Source organism: Crinia signifera, chromosome 2 (assembly GCF_055691185.1).
Source record: "Crinia signifera chromosome 2, ASM5569118v1, whole genome shotgun sequence".
Taxonomy (NCBI): Eukaryota; Metazoa; Chordata; class Amphibia; order Anura; family Myobatrachidae; genus Crinia; species Crinia signifera.
The window spans coordinates 117,926,052-117,943,234 of NC_139218.1; the positions used below are offsets into that span (position 1 = coordinate 117,926,052).

Consider the following 17,183-nt stretch of genomic DNA (forward strand, 5'->3'; position numbering starts at 1 on the left):
GAACAAGGATTGAGTTTACCCACATTGTTTAATTAAATCATGTTATATAGTATAGTATAGAAAAACAGTTTATATTGTGGTGGTCAATATCCATAGCTGACATGTTATGTTAAATAAAAGTGCAGAGTAGCATGCTGTAGGGCCTCAGTGTACAGGAAAAAGAAAATTCAAGATGACACTTATCCGTTAGATTTTCATGTGTATTTTAAACTTATAGTTGATAACAATATTACATTTAGTGAGCAAAATAGTATGCAGAAATAACACCAATCTATGTTTGGAAGCCAAAAGAAGTATAGTGCATCCAGAAGGGTATAAAGATGCTATTGGTTATGAATAAAGGTTATGGTATAAATTATTTTGGTGATACATTGTTCTAATATCAAGAAAACATTGCCTTAGCAAAAATAATTCAGAGTAGTTATTTATTTCATTGAATAATTCTGAAAGGGCAATGGTATTTACTGTAGTAAGATCTTTTTTTTTTCTCTTGCCACAAATGTTAAATCATTACAGTGTATCTCCACCTCTATTTTACTTTCTAAATACAAAAGGCATTTAAGTACAGTTCCTGTTGTTATTATTATCATGGTGTCCAATTGGTCTAATTTTATTACCGTATATACTCAAGTATAAGTCGAACTGAATATAAGCCGAGGCACCTAATTTTACCACAAAAAACGGGGAAAACTTATTGACTCGAGTATAAGCCTAGGGTGGGAAATGCAGCAGCTACTGGTAACTGGTAAACCGCATACGCAGCATTACCGCATATGTATGGGAAATGCTAACGCTACACTTGCAGTAACAGTGCGTACACGCAGCATGTATATTAAGAGCCCTAACACAGGCTGCTCTATGCATCCCCTGCATGTTACATGATTTATTTAATTAATGTGCTCATAACCAGACAAACCTTTTTTTGTGAAAAAATATCTCTGATGTACTCTGCTGCTGTATGTTAGCAGGCACGTGTCTCTTCCCCCTTACACTGAGCTGCTGCTGTGGTGTGCCACCTACTAGAAGCTAATATTGCCCCCCTCCTCCCAGCTAATATTGTCCCTCCTCCTCCCCTGGTGAGCTGGCTTCCCCAGCGCTTTGCCTGCCCCCTTCTCAGAAATGCTGGCTGCCTGTCGCTCTTCGGGCAGGCTAGATATTACAGACAGCCGCAAGAGATCCAATGGAAGTCAGGGGAGGGGAGGCGGCAGCTTAGTGACCTGAGCCGCACAAGATCCAATGGGAGCCAGGGGAGGTGAGAAGCCAGTCTAGTGACCTGAGCCGTGCTAGGTAACAGACAGCCGCAAGACCCAATGGGAGGCTCAGCATCTCCCTCCCCTGGCGCCGGGTCCCGCAGCTGTCTGTTACCTAGTGCGGCTCAGTAACATGGAGACAGCCAGCCGACCAGCTGCATGGGATGTTAACTCTTCCGGCGCTGAGCTTCCAGCAGCCAGGGAAGCAACGGTCATCACACGATGGGCAGTGTCAGGTCTTAGATTTCATATGCACTGAGCCTCCTGCTGGGAACAGAGGATGCCACTGTGCAGCGCAGGGGTGCTAACAGGTAACACACTACTGCCCCAGACCCACACTCGAGTATAAGCCGAGTAGGGCTTTTTCAGCCCAAAAAAAAGGCTGAAAAACTCGGCTTATACTCGGGTATATACGGTATGTCACATGTTGCTGTCACATGTTGCTTGCCCACGTTTCAATTCATATTTATTAATTACTTTGTTTGCCAATGTGTTTTTGTTCAGTAACAAGTGAGTTACAAGTGAGGCAATAATAATAAATGATGACAATCCTGTATATACAGTATAACACAGCACAGACGGTGTAATTGTCAGCAGTACAGCACTGTAGTTATGGGTTTGAATCCTGCCATGGCCCTAACTGCGCAGAGTTTGTACATTCTCCCTGTGCTTGCGTGGGTTTCCTCTGGGTACTCCGGTTTCCTACCACAATCCAAAAATATACTGGTAGGTTAGTTGGCTGCCAACAAAATTACCCTAGAATCATACCTCCCAACTGTCACGATTACAGCGGGACAGTCCCGATTTTCGGGTCCTGTCCCGCTGTCCCACCCACGGCAGGCATTGTCCTGCTGCGGGGGGTGGCAGTTGGAAGACCCCCCAATCTAATAGAATAGACGCTGTGCGCATGTGCACAGCGTCTATTCTCGTATGAAAATGAGGTAGTGGCTAATTAGCATAAGCCGCGCCCTCATTTGCATATGCCCCGCCCCTTTTCAGAGTGTCCCTATTTCCCCAACACAGAAGTTGGGAGGTATGTAGAATGTCTGTGTGTGTGTGCGTGCATCTGGTAGGAAATATAGATTGTAAGCTTCACTGGGGCAGGGACTGATGCGAATAATCCAATAATATCAAGAAAGCGCTGTGGAATATGTGTGCGCTATATAAGAAACTGTTAATAAATAAAATAAATATATTGACAGTTTTTACAGTGTCTGTATTGAAACGATCCCTTTTTATATTTCGTGTTGGGTTTTCTTCATCCAAAATAGCTATCTGTCTTTAAGATTTCTGATGCTACTCCAAGTGATATTGATTCCCTAGGTATTACTCTTGCTGAAAAGTGTGCCAATGTCACAGTAATATATTTCTGAAACTTTTCCATTCCTCACAAAAGGTGCCTATAATAAAACTGATGTACTGTACTTACTAATGTCTGATCATGCTTTCTAAAATGGATTAAGAAGTTATACTTTAGTATGTGCATTAGATGTGTATATGTTTTTTAAGAGGTTTTTTTTTTTCAAAATACATTTGGTGTAACTATTTTAACTTTTTAGTTTTTACTTTTTTTGATTTATTTTAGTTTTATTGCCCTTGTTTGAAGGTGGTGTCATTTAAGCAGTTATGTCTGGTCTATAGATATGCTGCTTTTGGTACACTTTTTTATGTTGTAGTTGATGAGGACTGGCATTCTTTTACAGAAAATGCCTGTTATCTTGATGTGAGGTCCAGGAATGTAATAACATTTTGGATTAACTTTTTAGAGTTAGCTTGAAGTGTTCTTTATGGTATCTTTCCAAATTATCAGGATATCATCGATGTATCTCATCAACATCCATATATCCTTGGTGAATTCTTAATTCTGTACAATAAATACAGTTTCTCCCTCACATAAGTACAGCCATAAATTAATTAGTTTGGAGGAGACGTTGGGCACAAAGTTGTACCCCTAATATGAAAAAGATGATGGTGAGCATGAAGCTAATAATTTGGATTGTTGTATTTCCTCTCCTTATTTTAATATAACAAGGATAAAAAAAAAAAAAAAAAACTTTTATGGTTTAATATAACAAGGATAAAAAAAAAAAATCTTTTATGGTATGTTAAAAAGCTATGGGTAGGAATGTGAGGTACTTGTGTAGTACCAGGGTGCCCACTACGCAATTTACTTAGTGGGCTATTCTGTGTAGGGAAATCGCATCACATCACATGTCCCATTTAAGTGCCATGCTATGCGTGCGATCCGATGCGATCTTCCCAAGTAATTTATTCACTGCTCACTGGCTCAGGGCTTATTGCATCGAATGCCATCGCACCTCACGCAAAATCGCATGCGATCGCATGCGATTTTATAGGGTGCGATGACATTAAGTTAACTACATTGCAATGACATGCAATGAGATTTTTAGACACCCCCCCCCACTATCCACGCCACCCCGAAGTGTGGCGTGCGGCTGTGGAACGCATCCTCCAAACCTTTTCATACCCTCACTATCCACGTTGATGCGGAGTTTACTATACTATATAGTGTTGGGAGCGCAGTGCTCATATCCAGCCTACTGAAGCTGCTCCGTGTTGTAGGCCCTCCAACAATCCGAATAGTAGATCATCGATCCAGGAGCTAAAAATTTGTTGATGCCGGCCATCAACGTAGTGGCATCTCACTTCTCCACTGCAGTGACAAAGCTGAAGCAGCATCCTTCCCATATGACTTTTGCGCTTCACAAAGAGACTTTCGTCCACTTCGACCACCATGCCGGGACCGCCAATTTTCCTATGGGGCTGTGAAATTAAGTCCATAGTGCATGCCTCCCGCATCAAGCCCTTGTACTGCACAGTGGTTTTATTTGACATGTGCAGCTCCAGGTCACAATATGCCACACTTGTCATCTCCTCCGCCCACAAGTAGATAAAGCGAACAAGGGTGAGGAAGAGTAACCGGCACCCAGGGAATCAGTGCACCGCCCTGAGGCTCACCATTTTGTGGCAGGCCTTAATGTGGCAGCGCCACATGCTTTCCTTCAGGGATAGCCGCATCGGGTGCCCGTTTACACAATTTTGCATCACCGGCAGCAACTGGTGGTGCTGGAAAAACATTACAGTTTTACACCTCCTTCTCTGTATTTGGCAAGGTGAACATGGTGACTGGTTCACCTGCCATCAATGTGACCTCTGTCGCATTCTCAGCTCTCCTTGATGCAGCCATCACTGTCAGTTATTCACCTCAGACTGAATCTGACAGTGACCGGGAACACTTACGCAAGTTCTGACTGACTACGCTATTTGCGCAGCCTACGCTTATTCAGAAAGCACAGCTACACTAACCGCCAAATGTCCATACCATATTAACTACTGAGATCGCATCGCATGCCACTAAACTGGGCCATGTGATGCAATGCTATTTCCTTACTCTTGCGTACGTATGTTAATTGGCGCCCTGGTACTACACAAGTACCAAATGTGACACAAAAAAAATTTGAACTCTCATAAATCTTTATTCATATATTTTCTAGATAATCCAGAATTCAAAGTAGGTAGTTCACACTATCCATACAACATATGGAGAGCAGGAGGGATTCTGAATCATACTTGCCTACCTGACCCTCTCTATGCGGGAGAAAATGCTCTGTTTCTGGACTTCCCTGGTAATGTATGATTGCCATCACCTGTGGTGAAACACCTTTATCTAGCTCCCCACAGGTGATGGCAATCATACATTACCAGGGAAGTCCAGGAACAGAGCATTTTCTCCCGCATGGAGAGGGTCAGGTAGGCACGTTTGTTCTGAATACTGGGAGTTTGCTTAACGCTCAGGAGCCCTGATGTTCCAGGAGGCTTAAAGGTTTCCGCATTGTTTTAAGTTCACCATTATGTTAGCATTACTGTACTGGAACTGGAACCTTTGGCTAAGAAAGCATCTCGATAGCTTATAAAGACTTCCGAATGAATTTAGATTATTCATCAAGATCGGTGGGTTTAGCTGCCAAGAGAAAATATTTCCCAAACATAGAGCTGGAAGAAATTTTAAAAGCACTTACCAGAGGATGTAAAATTATTTATTCTTCAAGATATAAAGAAATGTGACTAAATATACTTCATAGAACATATCCTCTCCTCATAAACTATTCTTGATTGACCTCTCCCATTCCCAAAATTGCTGGAAATGAGGTGAAGCTCAAGCAGACCTTTATTACTGCCTTATTACTGGTTATGGTCTTTAATTAGAGGCTTTTGGGTACAAATTTATAAGCGTGTCACAGATCATTAAGTGAATTACTGTACTTGCATTTGTCACCAGAATGGGCACTCTTTGGCATTTTCCCTGAAGATCATGCTATATCAGACGGCAGCAAAAAACTACTTTTAGCCTGAACCTCCATCACTGCCTTTATTTAAAACAAAACAGTTTTACCTTGTTTAGAGTGGAGAGGGTGGGAGTGATGTTGGAGAAAGATGCAACATGGTTTTGTCCATTACAGAAAAAATGTGCTTTGCGATACAGTCTGAATAAGGCCCTAACTGTAATAAAGACTTCCTTTATAATAAAACTCACTTAATTCTTACCGGTTAACATTCTGAAGCTATGCACATTATTGCTAAAGCAACCAATCAGCTTATTGTTCTCATCTATCAGGACCCTTCTACAATATGGCAAAAGTTTATATGGGCAACTGTAGGATACACAGAACTCAGATTTTTAAGAAATACTATTATTTTGCCAGCATTTTTCCATATCTACTGTATTTTTGTGGTGTATTATAGTTTTTATGATTGGATATGTTTTCTCTGCACATTTTGCTACATTGTTTACACTGGGTTGGTCAGCACTGCTCAGTAAAGTACATTTATAACAGTATTTGAAAATATTTCATTTTCTTTGCCATGTAATCCACACAAGTTGCAATGTTAGAACAATCATGGAATGAATGCTGTTGCTTTGCTTGGAGTTTTGCTAGCTGAAAACCATAGTATAGTGGTATCAGATTGGTTTGATCTTACAGTACATGGTTACAGCTTGCTACCACCCTACTTTTATATGGGGAAAGGACTGTAAGGTTCAAAGTGTAATGTTATTTAACAATAGACTCATGAAAGATATATTTTCCCTTTTGCATTATTTATGTTTTGTATGAATTGCTGCAAGGCAGCATGCTCTTTCTGCAAGGACAGCAAATTTTATTTGTCTATACATCGTGTCTGAAATATAAATGAATATCATTTTTTTGGTGCAGCACTGAGCTAAATGATGTTTAAAAACTTTCACAGTACCAAAACGACCTTTAGCAAATAAGGTTATTACTGTAATTTGGATAGAAAAATTAGGAGGTATAAACATCAGAGAATGATAATAACTAAAAGATAAATGGTATTTTAATGGCAATAAGTTTTGAAGTGTTGCCATTTAAATTAAGGGAAGACAATGTAAAATACAAGATAATCTAATATGCAAAAATATGTAGATTATATATATCATCTATATATATATATATATATATATATATATATATTTGAAAAGAAAAGGTGTAGAGGTGCGCTTAAATGTGTTTCACCAACAGCAGACTTCTTTAAAAATAGAATATATTTATTCCAAACAATAAAAATATAAAGTACATAATACAGAGATTTTATAAAATACAAGGTACAGAGATTTTTCAGGTGTATTGATTCCTGATTTGACCTTGGATGTATAGTGGTCTGAGAAACCCTACGCGTTTCGTCCCTTAGGGACTTCTTCAGGGGAGATCTCTCCTTCCTGACTGCGGACACCCCACTCAATTTCGATACTGATTATACCGTAGAATTGGATAGGACATCACGGGAAAGGTGTTCAATTATTTTTACATTTCCGACCATGCCAATATTCACGTTATAGTGATATGTGAATACCAGCCATTTCGTGACTTACCAGCTTCGGCCATATTTTAAAACTGTACATCCCTGAGGTTTCTCTCATAATCTATGAGTGATAACTGCATAAACCGATTGATCTCGGTGTATTACCCCTGAAGAAGTCCCTAAGGGACGAAACGCGTAGGGTTTCTCAGACCACTATACATCCAAGGTCAAATCAGGAATCAATACACCTGAAAAATCTCTGTACCTTGTATTTTATAAAATCTCTGTATTATGTACTTTATATTTTTATTGTTTGGAATAAATATATTCTATTTTTAAAGAAGTCTGCTGTTGGTGAAACACATTTAAGCGCACCTCTACACCTTTTCTTTTCATCTTTTTTCATTGGACCTCTATTAACAGCGAGGCCCTAGAGTAGTGCAGCTTTCCAAAAAAGCGCAGGACAAGGTCACAATCCCCTTTTTTCTGAATATATATATATATGTCTAGTATTTGTGAGTCTCCGAAACACTGCCATCTGCTGGCAGAGAGTGAAACTACATCTCTTTCTCACACATGCACAAACATAGAAGGTAGCAGATTAGCTTTTGAAGCTTTTGCTTCGAGCGGGCTTACTAGTATATATAGATAGACAGATAGATAGATAGATAGATCTATCTATCTATCTATCTATCTATCTATCTATCTGGAATCTGACTTTCCTCCTTGTGGTTGACAGAGCTCCAATTTAAAAGCTGTGTAATGTGGAGACTTACTTCTGGAAAAGTTGTGTATAAGTATATTTCTCTTAGGTGATTTAAAAAAAGATATTTGGGGATATTTCTAATCCCTGAGGGGACACACTAATCCCCCATTAGAAGCCGATTCGGACAATATTCTATTCATATAGTTTTTTTTTGTATAAATGGGACCATAAACAAAACTTTACCTCAAATGTCCAAAAACCCTAATTTAAAGGTATATATAGTTGTTTTTGAAGAAGTCGTTTTTGATGAAACGCGTTGGTATTGTATTGTTCTGCTGATGGAGAACCAGACTATACGTTTTATACCAATACTGGAAGAAACCAATAAAAACACATTGTTTGGATGAACAACATCTCTTGATAATTTTTCTTATATAATGGACATTCCCGTTTAAAATCTATGGTCTAAAGCAGTGGATCCCAACCTGGGGTACTAGTACCCCTGGGGGTACTCTGCAGACCAGTTGGGGGTACATGAAAATAATATTGGTAATGGCGGAAGATGAAAAAGTATTTTGATAGCAGAAGAAGAAGACCCATTGCTATGGAGAAGAACCATGTTGTGTCACTTATGGTTCTGTCTTCAGCGTCATCAGCGTCATCAGCGTCTCATTGTGCTTTTGCCTGACCAGCAATACAATGGGAGCTACCCATGCTGCCCTCAGACATCAGTGATCATCTGCCCTGCACTGACACGGGTGGAAGAAGCAGCGGCATTAATCCTACAGGTGTAAGTGGGAACCCTTGAGAGAAAACACACAGCCAGCGGTCAGACACGGAAGGGCAAGATTCCTGTCCGCTACTCCTTAATATAAGGACATGCATAAGGATACGCATACTGCTCACTTCCACTCCACTCATAAGTACTGTCTATATTTTAAATTGAGAGGAGGGGTACTCATCAATGAAAAGCCTAATCAAGGGGTACGGGAGAGAAAAAAGGTTGGGAACCACTGGTCTAAAGTGACCATTGTTAGGCATCACAGGTCTGGCACTCGCTCCTCCAAATATTGCTGCGCCCGGTGCTTTCACGAATACAGAGTCAAATAGAAAAACACAGTGTGTGGCACTCGGAGCAAATAAGACAACTTCAGTTAGGTGACTTCAAAGCATAGTAACGTTTCATTCACAGTTGAATTTCGTTATATCCTGACGAAATTCAACTGTGAATGAAACGTTGCTATGCTTTGAAGCCATCTGACTGAAGTTGTCTTATTTGCTCTGAGTGCCACACACTGTGTTTTTCTATATATATCTATATATAGATATATATATATATATCTACATATATATATATATATATATATATATATATATATATATATATATAGAGAGAGAGAGAGAGAGATAGATATTGATATATAGATATTGATATATAGATATACAAATGGTGGGGGCTGGCACGCCACTCTTTTGATGAAACAATACCTGCCCGGGTGCCCTCCTGGGTGCTTTGGCAGGCCAATTCAAATAAAGGATGGGGGTGCCGGCACTCACAGGACTGAACAGAAAAGAATCAAGACCACTCTGGGGTTCCTTTGCAGTTCAACATTTCAGTCCTGTGACTTTTATCAAGAACTAATGCATGCAGGGAGATGCTGGCTTCACTGGGTGAATTGTCACTGACTACTGCTATATATATTAGATCACTAGATATCAACTCTGTGAAAACATCAGTCGGAAAGTTATCTGTACATGTTTTGAAAATATGATGCTTTGACAGCACATTCCAATACCGGTTTCATTTTCGCATTCCGATAGCGATTTTATTCAACCCATGGTTCTGTCCATCTCGCATTTTTTTACCACTTGAAAGAACTAGTGGTAGACTGATACCTTGTTACCCCTGAAGAAGTCCCGTTTGGGACGAAATACGTAGGGTGAGCTCCGGAAAACATATATTCAAAGCAGTATCAAGAACTGGACAAATCATTGTGAAATTCTTTTATGAAAATTTATTGTTTTTACTGTGTTATACTGAATACATTTTCTATATTTTTACCAATGTGTATATATCTCCGGTGAAACACCGATTAGCGCACCTCTATACCCCATCTCTCTTCATCTTTATTCCGTACCTTTATTAACAACAAGGTACATAGAAGTGCAGCTATCCCAAGTTGCGCAGAGAAGGTCACAAACCCCTTTTGCTTTCAGTTTTCATCAGGGGTGGAAGGACTCCAGTTGAAACAGCTGTCGGTTCAGCCTTGATGTTCTTACTGCTCACCATGCTGTAACTTCTAATACAAATCATATTTTTCACCTACAATTGTGTGCTGGTCTGTTCCTTTCCTGCTGTCAGTTTGGGTAAGTGCTGCTATATATATATATATATATATATATATCACAGATGGTGTAATGGTTAGCATTACTACCTCACAGCAATGAGGTCAAGTGTTCAATTCCCACCATGTCCCTATCTGTGCAGAGTTTGTATATTCTCCCTGTACTTGCATGGGTTTCCTCCCACAATACAAAATATAGTGGAAGGTTAATTGTCTCCCAATAAAATTAACCCCAGAATGAATGTGTACATGAAATGGGAATTATTCTGTTGATTGTAAGCTCCACTGGGGCAGGGACTGATGTGAATGTTCAAATATTCTCTGAAAAGCGCTGCGGAATATGTGTGCGCTATATAAATAACATAATAAATAAATAATACTAATAAATGACACCATGGCCACAAACAATAGACCAGTTCTGCTTTTCTGTACAGTGGAGAGGCTTTGTAAACCAGCTTGTTTGCTGGTTTGTTTGCAGCCTGATGAAACTTTCCCAGTCAAGGTACTGTACGATTAGTTTACAAACGTCTTTGCCGATAAAGGGGTAAATTTACTTAAAGCTAAAAATAAAAAGATATGATATAGAAACAAATAAGATTTATATCAATTTCTAAAATGCAAGAAAGCCAGAATCCGGTTTCTATGGTCAACATAACCTCTTTTAATTTTTAGAAGCTTTATCCCAAAGTATCCACAATCCAGAATTCTCCACAGTGCCATCAAAGGATTGTCAAACTGCCCAGCCCGTCAATGTAAGCCACCTTTCTTCATAGAACAGCTATGACCCAATGGGTGGAAAAGTCATTGCTGAAATTGCCTTATTGTTTCCTCCCACTGCCTATGATCTGTACGCTGCCTCATCCAAGCTCTTAATAGGGTGTATGAACCCAAGCAGAGGTTTATTTGTATAAAATAGTCCATTGCTCTTTACAGACAGGCATTTTTCCTGAACCTAAAAGAAGCAGCTGTTAATGGCTTGGCAATATTAAAAATCTTTTAACAGGTGATAGCAGAGCTTGAAATCAAATGAGTTAGAAATGCCGAAGTACTTCTTTATGTACAGTGGGTTTCCCTAAAATCCTAAAATCTAAGACTTATGCTGGGTACACCAGAACGATGTGGCCTCAATTCCCCAATTTCAATACAATCTCGGCCAATTGTATGTAAATTGGGCATGTTTTAGATCCGATTCCAATCCAATGCACGTTCCTGCTGGTCGTTTTGCAGATCCTACCTGCTGCAGTCAGGATTTGAAAACGACCCGTTCAACTGGGTACAGATCGAAATTGGATCAGAATTGGATTGGATGCAGACCGTGAGCAGATGGTGTACTCCAGTAGATTGTGCAACCATCGTATCACGATCATGATCGTTCTGGTGTGTACCTGGCATTACTAGACTCCTAGATATATGCCAGTATTGTGAGGCATGCCATAGTATATATTAGCCTATAAATATACAAACTTTGTATATCTCAATTTGTTTAAATTGCAAACAAAACACATTTGATGTAATATGCACAGTTGCAAGGTAAGATACCTGCTCTGTAAATCGTGAGGAAGAAGTGGTTGGCCTCTGAGTATTCTAATCTTCACAACAGTTCTGAACATCCTTGTTACATGTCAGCATTTCAAGATTTGTCTATTTAGTATTTTATATCCTACCGTACTTAGTGATTTGCAGACTATTTGACCCCAATAAATTTGTATCTGTATAGTTCTCAGGGGTAAAACTAGAAGATAACAACATTTTTAAAGAGCCCCCCCCCCCCAATGTCAGTACACTGCCTCTTAGTGAGCAAGAGACAGAGAGAAAAGGCAAGAGAATTGTGAGAAAGAGAAGAAGAAAAAGAGAGAGAAAGATATATAGGAGCACTAGCCTGGAGTAGGGTATTTAGCTTTAGGCTGAGGTTAGGCTGTTGGGAGGAAGGTTAGGATTAGGAATTTAGAAGAGGGGTTAGGGTTAAACTACGGGTGGGGGGTTAGGTTTAGGCAGTGGGAAGTGGGAGTTAGGGTTAGGCACTAGAGATAAGGGTTAGGAGGGCAGGGGGGGGGGGGCTAAGTATACCTATCTTACCCTTGTTGGAATTCCCTCCTTCGGGATGCCAGTATCGGTATTCTGAATGCTGGCATCCCAACAATGGTGTTCAGCTTTATGTATTCTCATATAGGACTTGAAGGAGAGTTTTTGGCTAAAAAATGTCACAGCCCAAAATGAAAGTCAAAACGGTCACACCTCAAAGTGAAAGTACATTGCAGAAGCTGCCATTTTGAACTAGTAAGTTAATAAATATTTAAGGTTATTAATCACTGAAAGACTGTTTTTGAACAGTGCTACCTGTCATATGTCTCTCTAGTTCAATGGCAAACACAGCTAGCTCTACTTGCATCAATAACATTGAATAATAAATATAAATAAATAGGGCTCTTTGGCACAGCAGTCAGTGTTTGTCCACATTGCTGTTACAGTGTACAGAAGTAAAAGCTTTGTATATGATCAAAGACCTCGTGGAACAAAGGTGTTTTATTTTCCTGTGTCATCAACCCTTCTTTCATGCTCTCTACTTTTTCTTGTTCAACTTCTGTGCAACTGTATTTTATTATTCACACCTGTGCCCTGATGATGTACAGTAGTACATTCAGGAAGCCAATCCCTTTCATACAGCTGAGAGTGACTGAGAAGGAGGGAGATTAGTTACATCAAACTGAAACAAAAAAGTGTGCATGTACTGTATAAGTATGTGTTTGTACAGTATGGCCGTCACTCGGGGAGACTGTTCAATGAAATAAAGATGCTACACCTCGAGTACGGAGTGCAGTTCTGGGCCCCACACTATAAAAAGGACATCATAGAATTAGAAAAAGTCCAAAGGCGAGCAACAAAGTTTATTAGGGGAATGGAGAATTTAAGCTACGGGGAGAGATTAAGCAATTTGGTACTATTTACATTAGAAAAGAGATATTTAAGGGGGGACATGCTCAACATGTACAAGTATATCAAGGGCCAATATAAGGAACTGTCACACACCCTCTTTTCTACTAGAAAGGAATCTAGGACACGAGGGCATGAGTACAGATTAGAAGAAAAAAGATTTCATTCAGCTAGTAGAAAGAATTTCTTTACGGTCAGAACAGTCAAACTCTGGAACTCTCTTCCCAGAGAGGTGGTAACGGCTGGCTCATTAAATGCGTTCAAGGCAAAGTTGGACAAACATTTACTGGAGAAAAACATCCATGGGTACAAATAAGAAATATAATTTGTCTGTAAAATATCAGAACCTACCAAATCAGCAATGGATATCTATACCAGGTTGAACTAGATGGACGCAAGTCTTTTTTCAGCCTTACCTACTATGTAACTATGTAACTATGTACACCATGTGATCCACACGCCCGAATGGTGTAACATCTTTATTTCATTGAACAGTCTCCCCGAGTGCCGGCCTGGTCCCGCAATGGACCCTTTGGACCCTTTGGACTCTATATATATTATATATATATATATATATATAATCTCCAACAAAGAACAGCACTCCTACCATCAGATTACTGGAAAGAATTTAATAATACACAGCAACGTTTCAATGCTAGTGCATGTCTTCAGGCGATTGTATACTTTTGTGTGAGCGGGCACCCGCCGAAGAAAATTATAATTATTTGGAGTACCGGACCTTCCATCCCATATATATATATATATATATATATATATATATATATATATATATATATATATATATATATAGATATAGATATAGATAGATAGATAGATAGATAGATAGATAGATGATAGATAGATAGATATATCTAGATATATATAGATAGATAGATATATCTAGATATATATAGATAGATATATATATCTAGATATATATAGATATATATATCTAGATATATATAGATATATATCTATATATATCTATATATCTATATATATATATATCTAGATATATCTGTATATATATATATATATATATATATATATATCTTGATATATATATCTAGATATATATATATATATCTAGATATATATATATATATATATATATATATATATATATATATATATATATATATACACAGTATATATAATTATAAAGTTTTGCCCCAAAATTTTTAAACTAGTACCATGAACTATAATAATATAATAAACATGCACAGTGGAGGCCAATGTACATGCTTACAATGCATGTGAACACTGATATCTTCACAGTGTTTTGCACATGCAAAGTAGTATATTGCAGAGGAAATGGCCATGGCACCATATTCCAAGAGATCTGGGTATGTGCATTAGATTCTGAGCCCTCTTGTGCTCAAACTCTACATCTCTGCCAGCAGATAGGATGGGGCTCGATCACACAGTTAAAGAATGGAGGAAAGGATTGATGACAAAGGTAGAGGCAGGGGATAATAATTAGGTCACACCCACATCAGGACTTGAAGAAATGGTGGTGGAAAACTGAGAAAAAAAAACAAAAGAATAATGAGACAGAGGTGTATCATGGAGAAAAATTGGTATGGAGGATACATAAAAGAGAAAGGGTTATGAGAGTATTAATTGAAAAACATGAAGGTGTGAAAAGGTGAACAATGTGAAACCAGGAGGAAAGGACTGTATAGGAGTATAGTGAAAGGGTATATAAATAGCTGAGATGAAAAAATGATTGTGTGTGTACAGTATATGGGGGGAGGGGGAGGGGGATAGGACGCAACATAGGAACAACAAAGTATGAAAAGGAGAAAATATAGAGGGAGACACATAGCTATCAACTCAGCCAATGATAGGTCCAAAATACTACTACTACTACTACTACTACTACTACTACTACTACTACTACTACTACTAATGACAATAATAAGAAAGCACCAGAGGGAATTAATAAATATACAATGACATATCTAACAAAATAATTGTAAACTTTATTAGATTAGAATTGTATTTATAGTTAGCCATTGAGTTGCAATCTGTGCTGAGTTGTATTCTGCCACACACTGTATATGATCATATCCGTAGATTTCCTTACATTAGCAGATATACATTTATTTTCTCATGTTCATTGCAGACACATCTCCTTCAAAAGGCATTTGCCTCGTCAGATGCATGTATCGAGCGTAGATTTTGGGACTGACACCTTGCAAGTAACCGAGCAACCAACAAGTATTGGGAGGATAAAACCAGAGTTGTACAAGCAGAAATCAGTAGATTCGGAAGACATCAAGAAGGATGATGCTAAGACATGTGGAAAGATCAACTTTACCCTCAAATATGACTATGAAACTGAAACTCTTATAGTTCAAATCCTTAAAGCATTTGACCTCCCTGCTAAGGACTTCTGTGGAAGCTCTGATCCATACGTGAAGATTTACCTGTTACCCGATCGCAAGAGGAAGTTTCAGACACGGGTGCATAGAAAGACTCTTAACCCAACATTTGATGAATCTTTCAATTTTCCTGTTCCATATGATGAACTCCCCAGTCGGAAACTACACCTCAGTGTATTTGACTTTGATAGATTTTCCAGGCATGACATGATAGGAGAGGTTATTTTGGAAAACTTATTTGAGGATTCTGATTTGTCACGGGAATCGTCCCTCTGGAAGGATATTCAGTACGCCACTACGGTAAGAAGACTTCTCTTCATATATTATAGTATTTCATTATATTAAATTAAATTGTCTGTTGCGACTGTCCAAACTTGTTGATCTTTAACTGATTGATATATTTAAAATGTATTTAATCAGAAAAGGTGCAAATTTGCAATTGCATTTCATAATTTTCATCATTTATTTCACTTGGTTACTGAGTTTGAGTCATATGATAATGGTGGGCAGACACCAAGCATAGAAATGCTGTTACTCTGTACTGCACCCTAGGACTGCACCCTGTAATATGTATAACACATTAGTTTTATATGTTTTAAAGATAGTTACATACAGTAGATACAGTAGATAGATGGATAGATAGATGGATGGATGGATAGATACTGTATACACATTGTTGTCAAAGGGGCTCCAAAAGAAAGAAGACCAGCACACAAAGCCAATGCCAAACATTTCATACATTATTTCAATGAGAATTTTATCCAGCTATAGATTACAACCCTAATTGGAGCTGCAAAAACGATGCTTTACATCTGTTTTGCCCTTTCACAGGCTATGTTTGAAAAAGCACACTGGGGCAGATGTATTAAGGCTGGCGAAGAGATATGGTGAAGATAAAGTGGAAGGTGATAACGCACCAGCCACTCAACTCCCAAATGTCATTTTTCAAAGACAGTTGATTGGCTGGTGCATTATTACCTTCCACTTTATCTCTTAACCCGTCCTAATACATCTGCCCCACAAAGTGTTACAGTGGTGTCACAAGGAGAGTGCACTCTGTGTTCGCCGCACCCGGGTGTCACTCTCTGAGTGGGGATACCAAAGGCCAGCAACTGCACTGTAACATTACATGCAGCACTCAGGTCCTGTCACTGCTAGCAGTGCAGAAACACAAGTCTCCTGGGTAGCCTATCATCTCTGAGGAAAATTACTTCAGACCATGCCCCTTTTTCATAAGGCCAGATACACCAGGTGTCTGTGACCCCAGTGGCGCCCCAGCCAGAACCTCTACGGCACCCAATGAGAGGCTATTTTAATTTCCATTCTCCATCTGCTCTGTTTGCTCTATGATTAAAGGTGTGTTCTGCTTACCTGAAATCTCTGGACAGTACTATTGAAGTCATTGGTTAGTACTTTGTGATCTCAAAGGTAGCTGGATATCTTCTGCAGAACGCTGACAAGACAGGGAGAGGAGAGAGAGAGAGAGAGAGAGAGAGAGAGAGAGAGACAGCAGAGCCAGACTAAATGGGGGTTCAGGGGGTATGTACCCCAGGCCTCCTCACCCAAGCTATGTTTTGAGCAGTGGACAGTGTTAGAAACCATATTTCTCCTGCTGTCGCATGCACCATAGGAGATAGGAGAGGTGATGCTGCTGTTCTGGACTCACCAGTTGGGAATTCTATCAACTTGTAATGTCCTAGCCTCTACATTTACTTCTCATTATCTG

General features: G+C 39.1%; 1 protein-coding gene across 2 annotated transcripts in view; it reads left to right on the forward strand.

The window, feature by feature from the left end:
- Nucleotides 1-17,183, forward strand: part of SYT6 (synaptotagmin 6) — a 400,031-nt gene that overhangs the window by 254,550 nt on the left and 128,298 nt on the right. For both annotated transcript variants that reach the window (XM_083172753.1, XM_083172754.1), the window contains exon 3: nt 15,199-15,757. In XM_083172753.1, coding sequence (XP_083028879.1) covers nt 15,199-15,757 — 559 coding nt within the window. The remainder of the gene's footprint in view (nt 1-15,198; nt 15,758-17,183) is intronic.